Raw genomic sequence first — 26,168 nt, 5'->3', positions numbered from 1 at the left:
GGAAACTGGGGTAAAGGAAAAATAAGATGAGGTGAGAGGACCAAAGTATCCATCGGAACCATATGGAAAGCTGGTTAAGAATGAAGATCCTTGATCTTGTCCAGACCAGTTAAATTAGAATCTCTCAAATAGGGCTCTGGGATCTCCTCTTTAGCAGCCCTGATGACTTGGAGTCTGGATGTAATGTAAAAGAAGACAAAGAGTGACTAACAGGATATTAGGATGTTTATTAATGTCATGGAATTTAGAGCATAGGGACTAAGAGGAATGGACATTGTGAGACTAACTCCAAAGAATACATTTAAAAATAAATCTTACATTAACTAGGGCCATCCCTTCTCTCACTATAACATTTCATAATCCTCTTCTGATTTCATTAACCTCCCCAAAACAGCCCTCAAGGACATGGGAGGACTCAGTCCGTCATTTCATCCTTTGACTTTTAACATGAGATGCATGTTCTGGGAGGTCTTTTTCTCTTGGCTCTATTCGTAGCCTATTGTACCATTTAGCTTGGATATTGTAGTGCTCGAGTGTCTTTTTTTATGTATCACATCAAAAGGTTAAACAGATACTTAGAAGAATCCTATGTATCAGCAGCACTTAATCTTTTCTGCTGCTTGTGCTTTTATTCTCAAAACATATTTTCACATCTCACGTGAAAATTAAAAGTTAAAAATGCTAAACTTTTAAAGGATTTGGTATATCATAAATATAAAAGAGACAGAATTATAACTTAATTTTACAATGGAATTAAGAATATATTAAAAATTATACATTGAAAAAGTCTATCAGCTTACAGTGACTTCTGTAGCTGTAGTTTTTGTTCAATGATGTCTGAGAAACGAGGAACTTTTTTTGAAATAGCCACACGGATGTCATCACTCATATTCACGTAGCTTCTGGACTTTGTTTTAAAATGCAAGAGTGATGAAAATCCCAACTCACAAAGATATGTAGTTGCAAACGGTATAAGGATTTTTAGAGCTGTCTTTGCTAGGCTTGGAAACACTGTGAATTGAGCACACCAGAAATCCTCAAGCTTCATTGTCTCAAATTCCATTAGGATTTGGCCACTAGCTCGTAATTCAGCAAGATCATTTTTCATTAAATAGCCATCATCAACAAAGTCCAAATTAAAAAGAAATGGATCCAGTATCCATTTACTTGCCTCATCAAGATCTCCAACAGAGAAATATCCGTGGAAGAAGTTGCTCAACTGTTGCAGGTGCACTGTTATTTCAGCTGCAATGCATATTGCTTCATTATCTGAAACAACAATTTCTTCAAGAAAAGGAAAGTTGGTAAAATTTCTTTTCTCAATTCGTTTTAGCCAAAATGGAAACTTCCTAACAAAAGCAGACAACTTCTCTCTAGCTGATACTGTGTTCATTCCAGTCCTTTGCATAGATGCACTAAGTTCATTTAGGTGTTTGAATAAATCTGCAAGGTATGCTAGGTGAATTTTAAACTCTTTGTTTTCAAAGCCATCAACTAAATTGCTGCTTTGGTGGTGAAGAAACTGATTTATTTCTTCATACATTTCAAAAATATGAGTAAGTATTTGGCCTCGGGAAAGCCACCTCATTTCAGTATGGAAAAGGAGAACACTATACTCTATTCCAATTTCTTCAAAAAAAGCCTGAAACAGGCGATGATTTGGAGCTCGCCCTTTGATAAAATTTATTACTCTCACCACAGTAAAAAGCGCATCCCTCAGTTTTGTAGGCAGTGTCTTTGTGACAAGTTCATGAGGGTTCAACAAACAATGTGTGATCACGATATGAGGTACCTCTTTTTTCATACAGGAAACAAATTCTGAATTTTCTCCTAGGATAGAAGAGGCACCGTCAGTACAAACAGAGCCACATACATCGAGTGCTATCTTATGCTTCAAAAAGAAGTCTCTGAACAGACTGAACACAGCTTTTCCCTTCACTGTTAACTGCAATGGTTCACAGAACAGGAATTCTTCTACGATCTCTCTTTCCTTTATGTACCGCACAAATGCCATTAGCTGACTGCAGTCATCCATGTCTGTTGTCTCAGCAAGCTGAATACCCACTTTAAGAGGACTGGCTTTGATATCTTCTAGAACTTGCTGTAAGATATCCTGGCTCATTTCATCAATCCTAGAATGGATCACATCATCTGATAAGGATACCTGCTGAAGCTTCTTTTGTGCATCTGGTCCCAAAACTATTTGTGCTATTTCCAGGGCACAAGGTTTCACTAATTTTTCAGCTATTGTATGAGGATTCTTCTCCTTGGCACATAAATACGCAAACTGATATGATGCCTGTAGTAAGGTATCCTCCTGAGATGCAACTCCAAATGCTTTCAGGGTTTCACTCTGATCAGATGGTGTTGGCACATGTTTCAGGCTATTGAGATCGTGCCCACCTATACCACCATGCTGTCTGTTAAAATGGTCAGACAGTTTTGATGGTCGGAGGTCAGCGTTTGAAAATACAGAGTTACACAATACACACTGTGGGCGCTGAGTTCCATCAACCTCCGTTGTGCAGGTGAACCAGTAACGAACATAGTCATCGTCCCATTTGCGTTTCTTCGACATGGCACCCCAAAATTCTCACGTAGTATTCCAGAGGTGTTGCAGATTTTTTGCTTTGGAAGTAAAATACAACCCAGACATTAAAAACCAGTGGCTAACTGAATTAAAACAAAGCCACATCACATGCCATCCTGTCATCTGTGTACATGTCAAGAAATATCCTGCAACATGTCAATTCAAAGTAAGCCATGACAGCATGACAGCCCAACTTAAACCTAGCAAACTCACAGCTAAAGCCCTGGAATAAATACCTTGCCAGCAAGTTATATACGAGAGATTAGGGCTTATGCAAATTGTGATTACCCATAAATTCTCTATTGATGAATTGCAGTTACGGCTTAATTTGTTTTCAATGATGTATGTTCCAAACAAATCTGGTACATTTTGTATCCCCAGAAAAGGCATCTCACTACCACCCCCTTCTTTGCATCTTATGCCAAGGATGTATGCACACCCCCAGTTATGAACTAGTGAATAGAGAAGGGAGTAATTCACTAAATACTGTAAGGAAGGGCAGAGTTTGACATGGTGGCCAGTTCTTTCTAATAGTTAAGGATTAAACAGGTCTATAAAACTATTTGATCCTTGAGTGGCTTTGACTCCAACTTAAGCAGAGAATTTCAAACAGGTCTGACCAAGCCACCCTTGACACAGAAGTAGGATACACACTATCAGTCCATGATTCACACTGTCCATATAAAAAAGCAAAACAAGTTGCTCAGGAGAAACACAACTATTCTTGTTACTGAAACTTCAGAAAAAGCTCTCTCATAGAAGAAAAGCCTTAATTACAGTACGACAGGATGTAGAAGGCAGTGGTTCTCTAGTTTAGTAAGTGGAGGAATCATATAAGTCTCTTGTGAAAATGCAGATTCTTGGACCCCACCCTGAGATATTCTGATTCCCTAGCTCTGGAGTAGGGGCCCCAAATCTGTATTCTAAATAAGTATTTTAGATAAGTCTTATGAATAGTACCTAGAACAGTAATCTCTAACAAGAGATGCCTATCACAATCATTGGGAGCCCCTTTGAAAGTATACATGTCCCTATACCACATCAGAATTAATAAATCATCATCTCCAAAAGTAGGACAAAAGAATCTAAAATAAAGTTGTCCAGGTGATTCTGATACACATCCTAGTACGTAGACAGATTTAGAGAAATGAAACATATCCTCGGGCCAATTCCTAGCTTACCGATATTCTAGGTTGCTAAGTAAACACTAAATGCTTTAACAGGCAATTGTTTTCTGAGTTGATGACAACTTCTTACGAAAATTGAGGGACCTAACATTTCTCCAAAAAAGACATATGGATGGCCAAAAAATACACAAAAAGATGCTCAACATCACTAATTATTAGAGAAATGCAAATCAAAACTATACCGCACCTCACACTGGTCAGAATAGCTGTCATCAAAAAATCTACAAATCTGCTAGAGAGGGTGTGGAGAAAAGGGAACCCTCTACACTGTTGGTGGGAATGTAAATTGGTACAGCCACTATGGAGAACAGTATGGAGGTTCCTTAAAAAAACTAAAAATAGAGCTACCATATGACTCAGCAATCCCACTCCTAGGCATATATCTGGAGAAAACCATAATTCGAAAGGATGCATGCACCCCAATGTTCATTGCAGCACTATTTACAATAGCCAGGATGTGGAAGCAACCTAAATATCCATCGACAGAGGAATGGATAAAGAAGATGTGGTACATATATACAATGGACTATTACTCAGCCATCAAAAGGAACAAAACAGTGCCATTTGCAGAGACATGGATGGACCTAGAGACTGTCATACAGAGTGAAGTCAGAAAGAGAAAGACAAATATCATATAATATTGCTTATATGTGGAATCTAGAAAAACGGTACAGATGAACTTATCTACAAAGCAGAAATAGAGTCACAGATGTGGAAAACAAACTTATGGTTACCAAGTGGGATAGGGATGGTGGGATGAATTGGGAGATTGGGATTGACATATATACAGTACTATGTATAAAACAGATAACTAATGAGAACCTACTGTATAGCATAGGGAACTCTACTCAGTGCTCTGTGGTGACCTAAATGGGAAGGAAATCTAAAAAAAGAGTGGATATATGTATATGTATAACTGATTCACTTTGTTGTACAGAAGAAACACAACATTGTAAAGCAACTATACTCCAATAAAAACTAAAAAAAAATCATAAATGAAACATTAAAAAAATTTAAATTAAAAAAAAAAAGAAGAAAGAAAGTTGAGGGACCTAAAAAGAAAGACATGCCTTTTTTTCTTTCTCCCTCCTGAGCAATGAGTAAAGGTGTAATCCACAGGTAGACTCAAATATACCTTAGAAAACATTTCTATCTCCCACGTAAATAAGTGATCCCCTAAATTTCCAGAGTTCTGTGCCACAGAATGTGGCTGAAATAATGTAACAGGAGCACATTTAAATCCAAATGCCCACTTTGGCCATTAAAAAAAAATCACAGTTAAGTAAGCCAAGAATATTAAGGCATTAGCTTTCTAGAGGCTCTGCCAAGAATGACTAGTTGTAAAATGCACTTCTATGTAACTAGTAAGTTGATCTGCCATATGGTTGTCATCAGTCAGTTTAAAATTGGAAGATGTCTGCCAGTCAGTAAAGGCAGTTTAAAGTTTAGAGTTGATCTTAAGCGTTCCTTTATCAAGTGATGAGTCTATGGGCCAACTGTGTTTAGAACCTCGCCTAACTGATAACAAAATGATGACATAAGCATAAAAAATGCTTATCTTTCTGTATTCTGTTATGTATATTTTGGGGAACAGAGGGAGTGAAGGAAAAAGCTTTACTTCAAATGATTTCTCACTAGAAATCATTATAGGATGAGTTTAGAGTCCATTGTTCCCCTCTCTGACTATGCTGCTCAAGTATATTCTGATTGAAGATTAACCTGTTTGGAAAAGAATTTTTAGAAAAACTCATTTATAGTATTCTTCTCCATCCCCCTCAAAAAGGGAGAATAGGTAGCAAGAATTTTCAAGACCCTCAAAGATGAACTTACTGCCCAGGAGGCTTTCTTGTGTTTTAGAAACTCACAATTTTCACTTGCTCCTTTGTGGTATTTAGCAATCACAATATCCTAAAATATGTAAACATTAAAAAAGCATCACCTATTAAGGAATTATTGTTAACTCAAACTGTGATAATGGTATGGTTGTGTTAAAAAAAGGTCTTCATTTGTTAGAGATACAGACTTAGTTATTTACAAGTGCAATGATGTCTGGGATTTCCTTTGAAATACAGTACTTCAGCACACATACACAAACACACACACACACACGCACACGCACACACACAATAGGGTGGAAACAGAACAGGATTGACCTTGAGTTGGTAACTGCTAAAGCTGGATGATGGGTACACATCATTACACCATTCTCACTCTATGTATGCTGGAAAATTTCCATAATAAACAGTAAAATAATCAAAAAGGTTTACTTATTAAGATAGACATAATTAGTTTTTAGAATGATTCTTTTGAGAGTTTGTTGAAAGCTATCTGAAGAGGCAGAATGAAAGACCAGATTAACAGAGTAAAATGTTTTGCAAATTTATGAAGGGTAGATACAAAAAAGCATCACAATTTAGAGAAAAAAGTCAGTTACAGGTGAACATTAACATAACGGAAATACCTGAGGAAGGCTAAAACATCTATTTCAGCAGTGACAACACTAAAGTGCAGTTGTAAACCTAAAACCCCAAACCAAACACAATCCAACTTGTACCTGGCCACCGCCTATGCCCGTCCATGGTAGGTGTCGGTGTCCAGGGAGGCAGAGGATTGAATCATTACATTTTACATCATTAAGAGCAAAAGCCAGGAGAGAAGGGACGGGAATGCAATAGCTGAGCAAATGCGCCAGAGGCAAACGCCTGGGATCCTGCCTTTGTCACTTAGGCTGGGACCTGTCCAAGCTTCAGTCCCTCAACCGGGGAGGACAATGGTACCTACCTTAGAGGGCTGTTGGGAAGTTTAATTATGAGAATGCATGTAAACAACACCAGCTCGTAACTGGTAGGACCTCTTGGTGTATTATAAGGACGGAGCGTTTAGGAGGCGGCCCGGGCGAACTAAGGACGCCGGAGGAGCGGGAAGAAGACTCTGCTCGGTCTCCACCCGCCGTCTCCTAGCCAGAGGAGCAGGCCCAAGGGATGCTCGGGCTTCTTTTAGGCGCCCGTTTCAGGCTCCAGTTCGCTCTCCGCTCAGGCTGGGGCCCAGCCTCCGGGCGCTGGAACCAGTCTAGGTGGCGGTTCCTCGTGTCCGACTCCCGAGCAGGACCTTGCAGGGCGCGGTGAAACAGCAGCGCCCGCGGCGTCCCCCGCTCCAGCCGCGCCGGGTCCCATCCGGGTTCTCGGGGGTGGGGGGGGCTTCCCGCCCGCAGACCGGGCGAGGCGGATCCCGGCACGCAGGCGCACTGGCAAGCGGCTGAGGGCCCCGCCGCCCTGAGTAAGGAGCACGCGCGCTGGTTTTCTTTTCAGATGGGGGACTTGGAGCTGGGGATTTTTTGCTTATTGTGTCTGCCAGAGAGGATGAATCGTAGAATCTCTGGAATGAAAGGCCCTGTAAAGCCCACATAGTTCTACTTTCTAAAGCACTGCAGATAAAATTTTATATTGTCAGGCTTTGAGCTTGGCGATCGTAAAGCTTCAATAATTAACCATTTTCTATGTGGAATCAATGAGGAAAAAGAGAAGGGAGCTCATTCTACTTACAAATTAAACATTCAGGCAAATGGGACAAGTTGTACATTCCAGTAACATACTAATGGTGGAGGCTGAGCTTGTGTCCTCTCGCCCATGCTCAGAGACTTGGGTTTATGTTCTGGCCCCAACACTTTTTACTGTTAGGACTTGAGCAAACCACCTGGACTCATTAAGTCCTTATGCTTACTGTGAAATATGGATATCATCCATTACTCACCCCATGAAATTCTTTTGAGGAGATAACATGTGAAAACTACATTACATAGTTCCTGCACTCAAAAGGCAGCTATAATTGAGATAATAAAATCAAAATTCGTATCTTGAGTAATGTCCTAGATATTACCTTTTATCCAAAATGAAACAGAAATAAGACATGATTTCATATATTATAGAATTCTTCCTAAAATCAGAGTAAATTAGGTTTCAAGAAGAGGGAACAGAAGCCTAACAGAAATGTTAGGTGACACATTTTTTAGAGTCCTGAAATTGTTTAAAAAATTTTATTTATTTAGGCTGTGCTGGGTCTTAGTTGTGGCACGTGGGATCTTCAGTTGCGGCATGCAGGATCTTTTTTTTAGTTGCAGCACGTGGACTCTTAGTTGCAACATGCATGTGGGATCTAGTTCCCTGACCAGGGATCAAACCCAGGCCCCCTGCATTGGGAGCGTGGAGTACCCACTGGACCATCAGGGAAGTCCCTCCTGAAATTTTCTAATTCAAACACACAGAAGCTAACCCAGGCTTCCTGCCAGTCCTATAGATCACTTGTCTGCCAGGTATTTGTTTTATTTTTTTAAAAATATTATTTATTTATTGAGGCTGTGCCAGGTCTTGGTTGCGGCATGCGGGATCTTTAGTTGTGGCATGTGGACTCTTAGTTGCGGCCTGCACGCGGGATCTGATTCCCAGACCAGAGATCGAACCTGGGCCCCCTGCATTGGGAGTGTGGAGTATTACCCACTGGACCACCAGCGAAGTCCCCAAATATTTGAAATAATGCTGCAAACCACTCACAGTTAAGTATTCTCAGTTATACATCTTTATCAACAAAAGATAAATAAAATACAAAATAGACACTAATATCAGACTATGTTGAACAAGTCTATGTTAAGGTAGGAATATGAAAATGTAAATTTTTGACATTCTTAAAGTAGGTAAGAATTCGATGTATTTGCATTGCTGTTTTAATTTCATACTGGTCTGAATCTAGATACCATGTATATTCACAGAACTTGATAATCTGATTCAGTTACTCTCCCACCAGCACTATTTCTGAAATGCTAACTTAATGCAATATTCTAGTGGGTTTTGGTAGTTTAGAAAAGCCAGTGAGCTGTTAAAAGTCAATGTCCTTGTGTCAGGGGTTTTAAACAGGCTGTTTTCACTGATCCCACTCTCACTGTCAGTACTATCTTCACAGTGTTCTTAGAAGAAGGCTAAAAATCGCGGCAATCTCAGTTACTAATAGCCCTACAAGCTATAGTTGTAATTCTTTGAAGAAACCTTCAACTTCAGGTTTTGCTTTTTGCAGATTTTACAAAAAGACACCTGCTGGCTATGAAGATTAGGTACAAGAGTTATTCTATAATCTTTTAAAAATCTAATATTCATGATTGTTATATAAAGGCAATCACAATTAAAACAGCAATTAGTATCACAGACCATATCCTCTATGTTAAAGAAAAGGATTTCTGTGTCTAAACACTCATGTCCAGAATGGTAAAAGACCTAGTACTAACACTGACTCAAGGGTGACAAAATAGTTTTTTTTCCATGCAAAGGCTAACGCATTTAGTTCTGAGTATAAGATACAAGGAAATGTTCTGAAAATCAAAATTTTATAACCAAGTGGAAAACAGGATTATTACTACACAGACTGACATCAGGGATAAAGTTTTCACACGTTCTACAGTCCTTTCAGTAACCCAGAGCTCAAGATAGGATATTAGCTTCAGATCAGAAAAATCCAAGAAGGCAAAAAGAAATGATTATCAAATAACTACAGTTACAGTTACTACTAATTAAAAAAAAAACGAACCCCTTGTTTTGAGAAAGAGTAACTAACTGCCTTCAAAATGAGTGCTAACACTAGATAAAGGGCCATAAAAATTGAGGAAATGAAGTTTGAAACTTAATAAATAAATGTTAAGATATTTGTGATAGGTGGAGAGCCAAGACCTTTTGCCACATCATTAATATAAAATTGGAAATAAAATCTTAATCTGCACTTAATGTACCGCTTTTTTTTCTTCTCTGTTTCTTCAGTATGGAAAGGAATGAATTTACTATAAGTCTTCTGGATGCTTTAAAGTCAGGCAGCAAGGAGAGTAGATACAGATTTTTCCATTGATAATCATCAGCAAGAATCTAAAAGAATGTATCAGCAGAGTCTATCTTTGGTGACCATCTGCGACCAGTTACTACTGTCCGAGGAAGGAGGCCATGGGGTCATCTGGCCTCTGACGCTTCATTCTGTAGGCCTCCATTTCCTCTTCAGTGGGTTCCCGAGTTTCATATATGCTACTGTAAGGCCGCTTCCTCTCATCAATCTGCATGATCTCCTTGACATGAAGAAGACGGGCCTCCTCTGCATTCAGTGCCTATAGTGAGAAGAAAGAAATGAGTACTGTCGCTCTACATCAGATCTCTTTTGTGCAAGAGTGGTAGAGTACCAAAAGACCCCACTGAGTATGAACTACTACATCAAAAACCTAGATTGCGGGCTTCCCTGGTGGCGCAGTGGTTGAGAGTCCGCCTGCCGATGCAGGGGACACGGGTTCGTGCCCTGGTCCGAGAAGATCCCACATGCCGCGGAGCGGCTGGGCCCCGTGCGCCATGGCCGCTGAGCCTGCGCGTCCGGAGCCTGTGCTCCGCAACGGGAGAGGCCACAACAGTGAGAGGCCCGCGTACCGCAAAAAAAAACAAAAACAACAAAAAACCTAGATTGCCTGGAAGAGCTTGGGAGTCAGCCCTTTCGCTGTCAAGCTACAACTAATCACTATTTGGCTCATACATTTTCATAGAGCACAAAACATTCTATGACATTTTCAATGAAATTTCAAAGAAATTTTATTTAACAACGAAAATTGAATGAGGTTTATTTTACTGACAGAAGCCGACAACTGATGCTTTTTGGTGGAGACTGCAATTCTGACTTTTCCCAAGACTTGCTGAAACTTACAAATTATAGAGCCAGATGGCAAGTCTCTGGCGAACAAGTCATAACTCTAAAATAACAACTATACCAAGCCTTTTTCTTCTGTGCATTAGTGATATTCAACAAGTAGTTCAAGAAGCAGGCAATACCAAGACACACAAAATCTCTATTTGTATTCTACACCTGATAGGTGACCTGAGCAAATCACCCAGACTAGGGGCTCATTTGCTCATTTTTAAAATGAGCTTGTCAATAGGACTAGATAATTTCCTAAGGTCCCTACAAATAAAGAATGCTGTGGTCACTTTTACTGTTTATTTAGCCTTCACAAAATACCTTTTTCAATTTTTCATGTTTCTTTTCTTCGTCATCACTCTCTGAACTGCTCTTTCGATGCTTCCTCTTCTTCTTTTTCTTCTTTTTCTCCTCTTTTAGTTTTTCCTGATGCATCTGATTGCGAGGATGCAAATATAGTGTTGTAAATGCAAAAACAAAGTTCTAGCAAAAACAAAGTTCTAGCACAAGTTTTAAAGTCCTCCCTCCAAGACTTAAAAATTCAGGACAACTGATCATGGACTTACCTCCATGAGGGTCTGCGGTTTTTTCACAGATTCTTCTCCAGTTGTATCATTTATAATACACTCCTCTGAATTCTGTGGAAAAATATATGTAATCTAACTTGAGAGTCATAGTTACCAGTCATCTAAGAAAAAGTTAAAATTTGAAACATAAAAATATATGTTTCATATAAATTTTGACTTAAGAGTTTTGGCTGTTGTTCACTTTTAAGCACTAGAGGGCAATTACTTACAGCAGTCTCCTTCCCAGCTTCGCCAGTACAATAGGAATACTTGAAAAAAGAGTGACAGCATTTGTATCCCCAACGGCCTTCTTTCCAGTAAGAGCCCCAGATATGCTGCAGAGAGACAGAGAGAGGTTATTTAAAAATGAGCCTGAAACTAGGGTCTCTCATATACTGTTTTTCTTTCTTTTTTTAAAAAAATTCTATCATTAATTAATTTGATTGTTTTTAAAAATTGAAGTATAGTTGATTTACCATGTCGTGTTAGTTTTAGGTGTACAGCACAGTGATTCAGTTATAAATATATTCATTTTCAGATTCTTTCCTCTTACAGGTTATTACAGAATATTGACTATAGTCCCCTGTGCTATACAGTAGGTCCTTGTTGGTTATTCTCATATACTGGTGATAAAAGGAGGAAAATTATGGGGATGCTAGGGCTAGCTAACAGGGAGAAGGTGTGGTTACAACGGTCTTACATTCTATGCCCCCCACCGAATTAAAAAATTTAGGCTATCTGACTTCTCTTGAAAAACTGAGGACTGGGAAATTCTGGGCTCACATTCCCACTTGTCAGTAATTGGCTGTTGCTGACCAGTGGATGCCCCTATTAGACAGGGCTTGTGTTCTCTAGTTTATAAAATTAGCCTGGCTCATTTCACTCATCTATGATTACTGGCCTAGCTCCTATTAGGTAGCTAGGTTTTTGACTCTTACTTAGGGAGACAAGTGTAGTTTGGGTACTTAAAGTACAGCAAATTATATGCTTTATCATGCGATGCAATATGACATACACTGTATCACCTATGAAGTGTTCCTGTCAAAATATTTAACTTTAATCAAGCCTTTAGGTCTGAATTCCTGTTTACAGGAAATAGGGAATATAGGAATAAGTTATATATCACTAGGAACCAGTCAAATACAGGATATGAGACAGTTTACAAGATAACTGGTATGATCTGTTAGAGTCACTGTCATGACAAAGGGGAGATACATGCTAGAAAAAAGAGAGATAACAACCAAATAACAAAATAAACGTAAGCTGTGACTGGATTCTGTGTCTCACACTCACGCACAAAACAGTTATCCCCACTCCAACCAAAAAAACCCAAAAAGTTATTTAAAGGCATTTTGGGGTATATTTTGGAAAATGTGATTAAGGACTAGAGATTAGATGATATTAAGGCATTAATGTCAATTTTCTGAAGTGTGATAATGGTAATGTAGTTATATAGGAGAACATCCTTAATTTTAGGGTACATGATACAGTGTTATGGGTGAAATGTCATGATATCTGTAATTTCCAAATGTTTCAGTCAAAAAAATATACAGTTACTTACACACACTCACACACACACACACACACACACACACACACACACACACATACACACTCTTCTAGACAAAGCGTATATGGCGATCTGTAAAAAAGAATTTGAATCTAGATGGTGGGTATATTATAGAGTGAAAATAATAGTATTCTTTCACATTTGGGGAAAATTTCATAAAACAGCAATTGGTGCAGCCACTGTGGCAAACAGTATGGAGCTTTCTCAAAAAAACTAAAAATAAAACTACCATATGACCCAGCAATTCCACTCCGGGGTATATATCTGATAAAAACAAAAAACTAATTCGAAAAGATACATGCACCCCAATGTTCACAGTAGCATTATTTACAATTGCCGAGATATGGAAGCAACCTAAATGCCCATCAACAGATGAATGAATAAAGATGTGGTGTACATATATACAATGGCAAACTACTCAGCCATAAAAAAGAACAAAATTTTACCATCTGCAGCAACATGGACGGACTCGAAGGGCATTATGCTAAGTGCAATAAGTCAGACAGAGAAAGACAAATACTGTATGATATCACTGACATGTGGAATCTAAAAAATATGACTAGTGAATATAACAAAAAAAGAAGCAGACTCACAGATACAGAGAACAAACTAGTGGTTACCAGTGGAGAGGAGGGGAGAAGCAGTATATAGGGGTCAGGGAGTGGAAGGTATAAACTATTGGGTGTAAGACAGGCTACAAGGATGTATTGTACTATGTGGGGAATACAGCCAATATTTTGTAATAACTGTAAATGCCATATAACCTTTAAAAATTGTATTAAAAAATAAGACAAAGTTAAAATGCAAAAAAACAAAATGAAATACAACGACTTACTAATGAAAAATACAATCCAGAGCAAAATGCTAACAAGGATACAAAAATAATTCTGGTTGAACACATACAGTATGATTGTGGATCTTCACATCCTCCTCATACTTGGAGGAGGCAACAGCCCGCTCCTGTCCTTTGATGACTGTCCCATGTCTTGAGTACTCCACGTAGTCTTCGGTCTGAGCTAAAAGCAGTTCAGCTGGAGGGGCATCCAAGTGTTCTTGGCCACCGTACTAAAAGGACATTGAACATTATTAAATATATTTTACAAAGATTTGCATTCAAATCTCTACTGAAGGGTTTATTTCCAATCAGAAAGATTAGAGGACTATTCTTCATGGGCTTTGTTATACAAAACACAGTGAAAAAAATGTCACCAAATTTTCACAGGCAAATAAAAGATGTCTCAATTGCTACTCATCTGTTGAGTGTGGTAAATTACAAAATGCTCATAAAATTCCCCTCATCCTCTGTGCATGCCCATTTGCCACATGACTTTGCTGCTCCTTCCCTTGAATCTGGGCCTGGCCAGGCTACTTGTTCTGGCCTATGGAACACTGGCAAATATGATGTAAGCAAAAACCTGAAAAACACCTGTGCACTGGGGCACACTTTGCTGCTAGTTTCTGGTATCCTGAGAATGCCATGTAAAGAAGCTGGGCTAGCCTATCAGAGGATAAGAACCCATGTGGGGCAGAGATGAGCTGTTCCAGGTGGGCCTTCTCAGGACAGATGAGGGCTGCTAACTGCTAGAAACCAAAGTGAGGCCATTCTAGATCATCCAACTTCAGATAGGCAGACTCAGACCAGGAGACCCAGCTGACATACAAAACGGTGAGAAATAAGAAACGTTTATTTAAACTATTTTTTTTTAAACTATTACATTTTGAGGTGATTTGTTTTGCTGCAAAAGCTCACTGATATAGTTTCACTGATACTGTATACCAACTGATTGCATCAGTGGAAGGACAGGACTAATCCTGATGGATTAAAATGGACTGTATATTGTATTCCAAACGTAAATCAAATGTTTATTAACTGATAATTTCTATTAAGAAATGTTTTCCTTTAGCAGTTTGGTCAAAATTACCTTTTCCAGGATGCTTTCTTTCTGCTGTTCTTTGAAGTCTTCTTTCTTGACTTTGAAGGACTTATACAACAGCTCTAGTTTTGTAGGATCAGCTTGCAGATGCACTTCAGACCCCTTGTCATAGGCTTCCCAAGCAAACACTAGAGTAATTAAAAACATCGTAATGAGCTGTCACCTAAATTGTTTTCATGCTTCTTGGAAACAAGCTTTAAAAAATGCCCCTAAATTTCTTATGAGCTGATATAAAATACCTTGACATAGAGAAAACACTTACATTGTGTCTGAGCCATTGAAATGGTATCACCTGTGTATCTAACAAAGTTATCCCCCGCGTAGCTCACTCTGTAAACACAAATTTAAAAAAAACTGTTTCAGAGATTGATTTCTTTAAGGAAATTCTTTTCTGACCTGACCATAGGCGATGTTCATTTTTTTTTTTTTTTTTTGCGGTACGTGGGCCTCTCACTGTTGTGGCCTCTCCCGTTGCGGAGCACAGGCTCCGGACGCGCAGGCTTAGCGGCCATGGCTCACAGGCCCAGCTGCTCCGCGGCATGTGGGATCTTCCCAGACCGGGGCACGAACCCGCATCCCCTGCATCGGCAGATGGACTCTCAACCACTGCGCCACCAGGGAAGCCCGGTGATGTTCATTTTAATTCAGATTGTGATTTATGAATAAAAGCTCCCCTCCCCTACCTTGAAATTTTTTTTTTTTTTTTTTTTTTGTGGTACGTGGGCCTCTCACTGTTGTGGCCTCTCCCATTGCGGAGCACAGGCTCCAGGTGCACAGGCTCAGTGGCCATGGCTCATGGGCCCAGCCGCCCTCTTGAAATCTTTACATTGAACTTGGTACTTACTCATCTGGATTCTTTCCTGCATTGGCATAGGGATTCTCTCTCATCGCTCTGGTTTTGGGATCATAGTAAGCAGAATTTGGATCTAAATTCCGCAAATACTAGAAGGAAAAAAATATTTTAAGACTGTGTTAATGTTTACTTTCATCAAAGAAGATTTCAGCAGACTAGTAGGAGGAGCCAATTAAATGTGTGTGTGCATGTCTGGGGTACAGGTGAAGAGAAAGAAAACCGGAATGACACCTAACTTTGGAATGACTGACTATGTTACCCATATACTACCGAGGTACCATATTAGTAGACAAAATTTAGGCTGGGAAGACAAATATTTTTTGAATATGTATGTTGAGTTGGCAAGGCTTACTTTTGCAATATCTTCTCGAATCCTGAGATTCCGGACAGTAATTCGTCTCTTAGAGTCAAAATTCTGTCCAGGCATGTCAATGTCATCTGCATATTTATCTTCATCCTCATCTTCACTGTTATGATCTTTTTCCTGAAAGAGGAAGAGAGAGGGAAAAAAATTTTTAAGAAAAAAAAGAGCAGCATCTAGTTCTTGTTTTCCCTTTAACCAAACCTTACTCACTGTGTTCTTTAAACCTATTATTATTATGAATTATATATTACTATTAATATTAGCCATCAGAACTTTAAAAATATAATGTATATCCAGATAGGGCATATATTTACTACCGTCTGAGAATTTGGTTCCTCTTCTCCCCACTGGTGTTTTGGAGAATTCTGTGTCACGAAAGAAGGAAACAAATTTGTAATTGTATTCCACTGAATCAACTGATTATTTAACACTTTAAAAACATAGTTAAAATAATATAACAAATTTAACTGAACAAATTCTTATATTTCTCACTTGTAGTGAGCACATAAGTTTTGAATACAAGTATGTCATTGTGAATAATTTTATTAGGCTGTCTACAAATCCAAAATTTCATTGATGATAGGACTATAATCACACAAACGTAATAGAAAGATTAAGTTGATCAGTATACCTAAAAAATATTCATTTCATATGTATTCAATCTTCAGACATAACATTTTCATTAAACCTCACTGTTTTTCTATTAAGGCCAAAAAGAAAAGTTACCAGGATCATGTAATAAGTATCTTTAGAGCCAAAACAGCCTTTGTAAAATTTAGGCAATGAAGAAATCTACTCAGGTGACAACACGCTGTGATTTAAGAAGCGTGCAAAATCCTTGCCTCAAAGACACTCTTCATTAGCAGTTGGTCACGATATTCTCTATCTCCACAAAATGCCAAGAGCAAAGTGCTCAGTACTTCATCATGTCCTTTTAAAAAGGCTTCACACATTCAAAACAATACCTTATACCATTAGTGGGGGGATGTGGAAATGTGTGTATTAAAAAAAAAAAATATATATATATATGATACATTGGTGGAAGCAAAAATTTGTACAGGCTTTCTGAATGCTAGCTAAGTGATAATCAAATTTTTTTTTTTTAAAGTCATCACATTTTACATATACATATTCAGTGCATCAACAATTACACTTTTAGGAATTTATCATAAAGAAAAAATGTCTATTATATAAAGGCTTATAAGAATCTAGTGTTGGGTATTGTACAAATAATTAGGAAAAACAGATCAACAAGAGATGATTGGTTATATAAAATATTGCACTCAATAAACACTGAACAACCATTAAAGTCATTCTGTCCAAGGTGTGGAAAAACACGTATACTTTGCTACCATTTTTATGGGGGGAAGAAAAAAGAGGGAAGGATGGGAATAAGATTACATATTTGTATTTGTTTGTATTTACACAACAAACTCTGAAAGGATCTGTAAGAAAAATAAAAATGGTTATGGGGGGTGAGGTTTAGAGATAGGGTGGATGGAGGCACATCTGTCTTCTTAAATTATTTTGATTACTGAACCATGTGAATTTATATAAAAATAAATGTTACAGGTCTACATTTAATGATATGGAGAACAAGTGCTCACTGCACTGTATATTGTTAAATTGAAAGAGTAGGTGATGAGTATGTAAAGATGAATCCATTTAAAAAACATGTTGTATGGTAATCACACACATCCATGGATGTATGTGGGGGGTGTACTGGGACACTGAAAGGCCTACTTGAAAATGTTAACATAGGGGATATTTTTCTTCTTTATAATTTTCTGTGTACTTTTTCTGAATATTTGTTGCCTTCAAAATTGGGAATTTTAAAAATATATATATTTTTTGGAGTTCTTACAAGTTGCTAGTTCAACAAAGGACATTTATATTGCTACACAGACAGCTAAATCTCTATAGTACACATAGCTCTACTATATGCAGTTAATCTTCATATCCAAATGGGCAAAATTCATACTTACTTTCCCAGTAAGTATGCTTACTGGGAAAATAAATTATAATATGTTTACAATAAACAACAACAAAGAATATGTTAGAAAAACAGAAAAAGGCCCTCTTCTTTTTTCCAGAGTTGGTAATGATTAACAATAGCTACAAATTACCAAGTGTTTACTCTGTGATATGTATGCTAAACCTCCTGGTGGGGGTAGGTGTTGTTATCTCTGCTTTAGAGATGATCAACTGAGGCTCAGAGAGGCAAATTAATTTTTCTAGGACCACCTAGCTAGCCAGGGGCAGAGCTGGGTTTTAACATTATCTGTCTGTTAACTTGTGCTTTGAACCTGCCTGATAGGTAGCTTCTGTGACTGCTCAGACTTGGTGATTAACTTACCTAGTTGTGTTTTCTTTGTAATTATACTTGCTAAGCGTCCCTTTTAGAAGTTTAAACTTGACAACTAGAAAATGTTTATTATTTACTTATGCCATTAATTTGTTAAAAGAAATTTTCACAACTCTAATAAGTATAATATACTCTAACTATTAAGTTGACTGACTGGAAGAAAAAAAAAGGAAAAAACGTGTCTGCAATACATCTTTTTTGTTAGTTTGAAAATTTTTTGCCTAGCTATAAAATTATTACATGTTCATTACAGAGAATGTGGGAAATACTAAAATAAAAAAAAGAAAAATTCACTAATTCTATATTAAATGAGAACTGGTGTTCTGGTCGTCTTCCCTGTGGTAATATTGTAATATTTTACATGTGTCATTAAAATATAAGTGTTAGCCAGTGTTGTTACAAAGTTTTGACAAAAGTCATTTTACATTCTATCATGCAGAGGAAGGATAGCTCACTTCACTAATTCCCTATTAAACTATTTCAATTTCTTGCTGTTGTAAAAAGTGCTGCAATGAACATCTTTGTGCATAATGACTTTTCTGAACACTGAAAAAATTTAGGATGGATGGATTTACTAATTTAATTCCAGAAAAGGTATATAAATGTTTTATGGCAATATTCTCTCCAAAATGATTGCATCAATTTATAGTCGCATGAACCCTATAAGTCAGTTTTACTCTTTCTCCTCAATAGCACTTCTCTCTCCCTAAAATCTTTTCTAACTTGAGAGATATAAAATGAATTTTTTGTTTCAATCTTCATTTTTTGTTTACTAGGAGTTTGAATTTTTTTTTAATGATCATTTTTATTACTTACAGCCTGTTCCACTAATTTTCCTGAGGCTAATTCTTCTTGGAGTTTTTGAGCTTTCAGCGTTCGTTTTGCCTAAGAAAAAAGAAACATTTGAAATTTACTTAGTCAAATGAACATTTAATTTTTATATGTGTAAAATGCGTAAGTTTATTGTTTTCAGTAAAGGTCATTGGACAAGGTCATGTTTTGTAGCTCTAGACCTCTGGCTCCTAAAGAGCAGGAGTTACAACGAATTCACTAGTGGTCCAGTGGTTAGGATTTTGCGCTCTCACTGCCAAGGGGCTGGGTTCGATCCCTGGTCTGGGAACTAAGATCCCAAAAGCCATGCAGTGTGGCCAAAAACTAAACGAACAAAAAACCCCCCAACTCTACTGAATGCTCTGTGATGACTTAAATGGGAAGGAAATCTAAAAAGGAGTAGATACGTGTATATGTATAACTGATTCACTCTGCTGTACCTCAGAAACGAATACAGCATTGTAAAGCAACTATACTCCAATAAAAATTAATAAAAAAAACATGAATGGATAAAGAAGATGTGTGGAATATATATACAATGGAATATTTAGGCATAAAAAAAAGAATGAAATTTTGTCATTTGCAGCAACATGGATGGACTTGGAGGGCATTATGTTAAGTGAAATAGGTCAGAAAGAGAAAGACAAATACTGTATATTACTTGTATGTGGAATCTAAAAAAATACAACTGCTGAATAAAACAAGAAAGAAGCACACTCAAAGAGAACCAACTAGTGGTTAGCAATGAATAGAGGAAAGGGGGGAGGGGTAATAGAAGGGTAGGAAATTTTTAAAAGGGGGGGTTATTATAAGATTATATGAAATCATGTGTGTGAAACTTCTGAAAATTGTAAGGCACTGTAGAATTTAATGACTCTTTCATTCAATAAAAAAACTAAATTAAAAAACAAAAAAACCAGGATGAATTGGGAGATTGGGATTGACATATATACACTAATATGTATAAAATAGATAACTAATAAGAACCTGCTGTATAAAAAAATTAAGTTAAGAAAACCCAAAAACAAAAAACCCCCCAAAAAACAAAAAATGAAAATGAGTTGGATTCAATCAGCCATATTTAAACAGGAGTTACAAACTCCTGTTTGAACCAGGCATTAATGTAAACCAAGTTAGACACCACCAGGGGTAAACTGCAGAGAACAATCCCTGCTGACGAGGTGCCACCTGACTCGAGATGACTGACCCCTCCAGGCTGGCCCAGGATTACTGCATATTTCACTGTTCAAGAAATATAAAATTCAGATTTTTATGTGAAATTCCATGATTTTAAATGTTAACTCTACTTAAAAACAAAAACAAAAAAAGCAATGTGACTGTGGTGTTTGAAAAATGGGAGTGAGTAGGTGAAATCATAACAGAAAAAATTTAGGTTAAATTAAAATAAAATTCAATTTTCTGAAATGACTTATCCTCTTCCCCTTCTCCCACCCTGAAATGCCATGTGAGACAAGTATAAAACAGGCCCATAGGCAAGATATAGTCTGGGGGCCAAGAGTTTATAAAAGAAAGGAAAAAGCTTTGGACACTAATCTGTTCTAATGCTTCCAGTATTTTTTGCAACCTAAGTCATGGAGTAAAGGACAATATAAGAATGAAATAAAAAGAAATTGCTGCCACATAGGGCTAGCACACTGTTTATTTCACTATTCAATTAGGCTTACTACTACTACAATAATAAAAATGCCATCATTTTTATACTGCTTGAAGACTCAAAAAATAGAGTTGCTAAATTAGAGATACAGCAAAATGTACATTCTTTAAGGATAGCAGGAAAGCAGTGAACTGTGCTCACCAGATCAACTTTCGCATACTCTTCTACAATTTTCATGTGTTCTTCTGGATTGTAGCCGTTCCACCGATCCCTCTTCCCATCATAGTCAAACATCAGCTGAGGCTGGACGTGTTCATCTGGAGCTATATTAGTACCTGTAAATTTTGCTCCAACTCGCCTAGGTCTCTGGAAAACAGAATAAGATTAAATCTTTTCCTAAGTATCTACAGCCCAGAGGAAAACTTCATATAATCTTTACAGAGTGGGTGTGAACATACCATGGGACTTTATGGTTTATTCAATTATCATTTAGTCTTCCAGCAAAACTTTTGATGATGCGAAACTAATTTCCTTCAAATTAATTTTTATTTAACTTGTACCTAAATACAGGTAATTAAAAAAACAGAATGAAGCTCTCTGACAGGAATAAAGAGACTCTGACAACAGTTTCCAAAATTCTCAAAGGTGAACTCACCTCAAAACAGTCTTTCTTTTTGTGTGTCATGGCTCCACAGTTTTCACATGCTCCTTTGCGGTACTTAGTAGTTATGGAATTCTATAAATGGATGTAAAGAAAAACAAGGAAAATTTTTATTTATCTGAATAAGTTAAAAATAACTTTGGCTCTCATTCCTATATTGCCTAGTGAAATGATTTATTCATTAAGAGGAAAACCAGTTAGAATCTCCACTTTTTTTTTTTTTTTTACATCTTTATTGGAGTATAATTGCTTTACAATGGTGTGTTAGTTTCTGCTTTATAACAAAGTGAATCAGTATACATATACATATGTTCCCATATCTCTTCCCTCTTGCATCTCCCTCCCTCCCACCCTCCCTATCCCACCCCTCCAGGCGGTCACAAAGCACCGAGCTGATCTCCCTGTGCTATGCGGCTGCTTCCCACTAGCTATTTTACGTTTGGTAGTGTATATATGTCCATGCCACTCTCTCACTTTGTCACAGCTTACCCTGCACTTTTATAAATGAGAAAGTTTAAAGATTTCAGCAATATCAAATTTATAAAATATAGACGCTAAAGTAGTATGTACTGTGAATTTTAATACCACATAAAAGGTCATATAATCTGTTTCTACTTTATATAGTATTGCTTTAGAGGTTCTTATATTAAGTTCTTAAAATAAAATCTCCATTTTCACATGCATATATACAAGTTGCATACATACCTCTTTTACACCCCTCTTGTACCAGTCTCCAGATGAGCTATACTGCTTTTGTTTCTCTGGCTGTGGTCTCTGGTGCTTTAAAGTAGGCCTTTTTGATGGATCAATATACCATGGCACTGAAGAAATATACTGAGGAATATGAGGATTGATGTCTCTGTAATAAAATAAAATTTTTTTTAACAGAATGAAGTTGAAAAATAATTGATATTACAATTACAAAGGTAGCCTATGCAGAATCTAAGAATAGAGATACTGTACTGGGAGAAGAAAGGCAGAATATGCTTGTTATTTCTATAATAAAAAACAATTAAAAATAAAGAAAATAATTTATATTAGAGTGAAAAAATTTCCAACAAAGAAACTAAAAATAGTGATATAACTAAAGCGGGAGGAGAGATGAAGGAATATAGGGACCTATGTTAGTGAGATTAATCTTGTATCAGAGCAAGAAGTTAACTAATAATGTCTAGAGTTGATTATAATAATGGTATAGGTATGTTATTTAGAGATGTGGAGGTATCAACCAGAAAAACTCAAAATAGACTGACAAGTACAGTCATCCCTCAGTATCTGAGAGGGACTGGTTCAGGACCTGCCTCAGATACCAAAACCTGCGGATGCTCAAGCTGCACAGTCGGGCCTCTGTATCCACGGTTTGGAATCTGAGGATTCAATCCATGGCAGATTGTGTAGTACTGCACGTAGTTATGGAAAAAAATCTGAGTATAAGTGGACCCACACATTTCAAACCTGTGTTGTTCAAGGGTCAACTATAGTCACTTGTGTAGAGTGGGACAGGGAGTGGGAAAACTGAAAAGGACTACAGCTATTCATTACAAGTCCTTCATTATTATATGATTACTAAACCTTATACATATGAGTTTAATAAAATAAATAAAAACAAAAATGATGTAAATGATAAAGATGGCTTCCTGTCAAGGCAAAGGATGAGAAATTGGTAAACTAAGTAGACATTTATTTGAATTCTGAACAGATTTTGCAAAAAAATTAAAGTACTTACTTTCCTTCTTCATCAACTTCTGCAGGGGCATTACCCAATTTTCGCTGTTCTTCTAGCTCCTTCTTCTTTCTCCAGTCCTCTCTGGTCATCTTCTTTGGTTCCTCCAAACTCATTTCTTTGGACCCTGAAAGGGTGGCCGCATTACCTGCATCCATGGCTACAGCTGACATGGTTATCTGGCCTTCTCTATGAAAAGGAAGAAATATCTATTAGTATAAACTAGCCCTTGGTGAATTCACCAGTGAAACTATCAGAAGTACACTGTAGGGCTTCCCTGGTGGTGCAGTGGTTGAGAGTCCACCTGCTGATGCAGGGGATATGGGTTCGTGCCCCGGTCTGGGAAGATCCCACATGCCGTGGAGCGGCTGGGCCCTTGAGCCATGGCCGCTGAGCCTGCGCGTCTGGAGCGTGTGCTCCGTAAGGGGAGAGGCCACAACAGTGAGAGGCCCGCGTACCGCCCAAAAAAAAAAAAAAAAAAAAGTTCACTCTAATGACACATACTGTGTGTTATACAGAATGTTTCATATTCTAGACATTATTAGTTAACTTCTTGCTCTGATACAAGATTAATCACTAACATAGGTCCCTATCTTCCTAAATCTCTCCTCCCCCTTTAGTTATATCACTATTTTTAGTTTCTTTGTTGGAAATTTTTTCCCTCTAATAGAAATTATTTTATTTTTAATTTTTTTATTATAGAAATAACAAGCATATTCTGTCTCTCCCTTCCCACTACAATATCTCTATTCTTAGATTCTGTATAGACTACATTTGTAATTGTAATATCAATTATTTTTCAACTTATGCCTTATTCTTCATAGTATCTGTAAGGGAAAGGTCTCTTTCCCCTCCACAAAAGTCTTTATATACTGTTGCAGTTTTTCTCTCAACTCTAAGTTATAAGTGGAGAGAGACATACACATGTATTTAAAATTTCATGAGACTGTTTCTCTCATATATATTCCTGAATTCCTCTCTACGTAAGTGTCTCAAACTTTTCTACCACACTAACCCTTAATGAGTACGTAGGGTCCTATCTCTGTTCCTCTTAAAGACTGGATGCTTTAAGATTTACCTATATTCATCATCTCTATTTCCTCATCTTCTGCTTCCCTTCTCAATCACTCTGATTTAGCTCCCACACCCCTCCCCCCACTCCAAAGCTACCACTAAGTTATCAATGTGCCTAGTCCTCTGGACATTTTTCAGTTCTGTTCCTTCCTCTTTTGATATATGCTTATCCTTTGACTTATGTGACACTATACTCTCCTGGTTTTTCTTGTACCCCTCTCGCTGCTTCTCCTGAATCCTTTGTAAGTTCAACCATTTCTGCCCAGTTATTTTATTTTGGATTCCACAAGGGTCAATCCTGGGGCCTTCTTCATCACTCTAAACTCCACCAGAGGACAAGCTCATCTATTTCCAAGGTTTCGATAGCCACAGTATACAACTGCTGGCTCTCCAATTTATTTCTCTACTCCAGCCCTTTTGTCTGAGCTTCCAATAAATACATTCCACTTGCTTACTTCAAAGTACCTCCACTTAAATATCTCTGAGAAACCTGAACTCAACAAATCTTAATTCAAATTCATAATCTTCAACTAAAAAAAAATTCATAATCTTCTCTATGAAATCTTTTTCCACTGTTCCCTCTCTTGATGAAAGACACCACCATCCATCTCTTTTCATAAGTGTTCCAGCTAATTCCCACACCTATTTCATCACTAAGTAACGTTATTTTCACCTTCTGAATATCACTCAAATTCATTTACTTCTACTGTCAATAACCTTAGTGTTAATACTTTTCCCTACCAGTCTCTCCCAATTCCCTCCAATCAGTTTTCCACACTGCAGTGTTATTTTTTCAAAACACAGATGTGATCATATCATGTCCACTACCCAAGCTTAAAACCCTCTAATGCAGTGCTGTCCAAGAGAAATATAACGCCAGCCCTATATGTCATTTAAAATATTCCACAGCCATACTAGAAAAGTAAAAAGAAACAGGTAAAATTATTTTTGCAATATTTAACCCAATATACCCAACATATTATCATTTCAACATAGGAAAAAATCTGTTTAGACTTAGGAAAACTAAGTCTTTAAAATCTGATATGGATTTTACACGTATTCAGACTAGCCAACATTTCAAGTGCTTAAGAACCACAACAGTTAACAGCTACTGTACTAGACAGTTCAGCCCCAATGGCATCTTATAATTTTTACTTTGAAAACCACTGAAGACACAGTCCTGGTCTGACTGGGCACAGGTGCTATGACTGAGGCCTAGGACGGCGGCTTCCTTCTAGGTCCCCGTTCCCTCCTCAACGTAGCGTTTATCAGTCTCGTAAGGATATTTGTAACAATTAGGAGCCTTTGGTCCACTTCTCGGGGTTCTTCACCCTCACCCACCTCCCTCTTGAAGTTCTCACAATATTTCCCTACCCGGTCCCGCCGCTGCTGACACCAAGACAGCCGGACATGCAGGAAGCCGACCATCTATGTTTACTTCCTGACCTCCTCCCTCTCCCAGCAGCCCCTGCGGCACCTTCCGGACGACCCACACATGCGCGCTAAGAACTCTTTGAGTCTCAGGCTCCCAGGCGGAGCTGGTCTCGCGAGATGCTGAGCTGTGTCCGTTTCTCTACTGTGGGTCTATAGAATGGGTTAGGTTTGAGCAGCTGCTTTTCCGCTCTGGTCTTTGAAATTTTTTTTTAAGAGTCGCCGCGTCACACGACGTAAAACAAAACAAACAAAGAAAAACGTAGTAGAGAGCAGACGACAGCTTAAGCCTCACTAGAGCGCTGTAAAATGAAGGGGGAAGTGCGTGAAGTTAAAAAAAAAAGTTAAAATTAGCATTAATTAGTAGCCAGGTAGTGTAACACAATGAGGACAAGGTAAACACAAAGTGTCTTCCTCTCCTCGAATTTACATCATACGGAGTGAGAAAGACACTGAATTATTCAAAAATGTATAGTTCTAGAAAGCCGCTATGAAAGGTATACGAGGTGCTATGAGAACGTGAGGCATTATTCCGTAATTGTGATACCTCGTCCCAATGTGATATTGTATTTTAGCATTAGGAAAAAAATACTATAAAACGATTTCCATTTTGGGAAAACAGTAATATTTATGACATCTCAACCTTCCTTTAAAGTATAATATGAAATAAAATACCGGAAAATATTAATGTTGGAGTAG

At 37.7% G+C, this 26,168-nt stretch overlaps 2 protein-coding genes across 3 annotated transcripts; both read right to left on the bottom strand.

The window, feature by feature from the left end:
• Positions 1-210: 210 nt before the first annotated feature.
• ZBED8 (zinc finger BED-type containing 8) lies at positions 211-6,949 on the bottom strand. The gene is made up of 2 exons (XM_027084387.1): positions 6,559-6,949; positions 211-2,628 (listed from the first exon to the last, which is right to left on the bottom strand). The coding sequence occupies exon 2, from the start codon at positions 2,576-2,578 to the stop codon at positions 797-799; it is 1,782 nt and encodes a 593-aa protein (XP_026940188.1). The 5' UTR covers positions 2,579-2,628; positions 6,559-6,949; the 3' UTR covers positions 211-796.
• Positions 6,950-8,326: 1,377 nt separating this feature from the next.
• SLU7 (spliceosome associated SLU7) lies at positions 8,327-25,488 on the bottom strand. Of its 2 annotated transcripts, none has more exons than XM_027084385.1 (16): positions 25,413-25,488; positions 22,968-23,153; positions 21,947-22,100; positions 21,236-21,316; positions 20,782-20,946; positions 18,951-19,019; positions 16,087-16,134; positions 15,758-15,889; positions 15,397-15,494; positions 14,815-14,882; positions 14,541-14,680; positions 13,522-13,683; positions 11,279-11,383; positions 11,049-11,120; positions 10,804-10,917; positions 8,327-9,910 (listed from the first exon to the last, which is right to left on the bottom strand). In XM_027084385.1, exons 1-16 carry the CDS (start codon positions 25,448-25,450, stop codon positions 9,731-9,733), a joined length of 1,812 nt encoding a protein of 603 aa, XP_026940186.1. In that variant the 5' UTR covers positions 25,451-25,488; the 3' UTR covers positions 8,327-9,730. The 2 variants fall into 2 exon arrangements, with proteins under 2 accessions (XP_026940186.1, XP_026940187.1); XM_027084386.1 differs by lacking the exon at positions 25,413-25,488 and adding an exon at positions 25,194-25,402.
• Positions 25,489-26,168: the final 680 nt, after the last annotated feature.

This window comes from Aethalodelphis obliquidens, unplaced genomic scaffold, assembly GCF_003676395.1.
Source record: "Aethalodelphis obliquidens isolate GAN/ISIS:26980383/991018 unplaced genomic scaffold, ASM367639v1 scaffold52, whole genome shotgun sequence".
NCBI classification, from domain to species: Eukaryota; Metazoa; Chordata; class Mammalia; order Artiodactyla; family Delphinidae; genus Aethalodelphis; species Aethalodelphis obliquidens.
Note: the sequence above shows the minus strand (reverse complement) of the source record. Positions and strands in the feature narration are given on the sequence as shown.

Bases quoted from the DNA above. Each gene is read 5' to 3' on its own strand.
- ZBED8 (XM_027084387.1), bottom strand. From the start codon at position 2,578: ATGTCGAAGAAACGCAAATGGGACGATGACTATGTTCGTTACTGGTTC.
- SLU7 (XM_027084385.1), bottom strand. From the start codon at position 25,450: ATGTCCGGCTGTCTTGGTGTCAGCAGCGGCGGGACCGG. The intron at 14,883-15,396 runs GTAAGTACCAAG...TTGTGTTTACAG, and splicing joins GCAGGAAAGAATCCAGATGA to AGTGAGCTACGCGGGGGATA. The intron at 11,121-11,278 runs GTAAGTAATTGC...ATTTTTCCACAG, and splicing joins AAGCTGGGAAGGAGACTGCT to AATTCAGAGGAGTGTATTAT.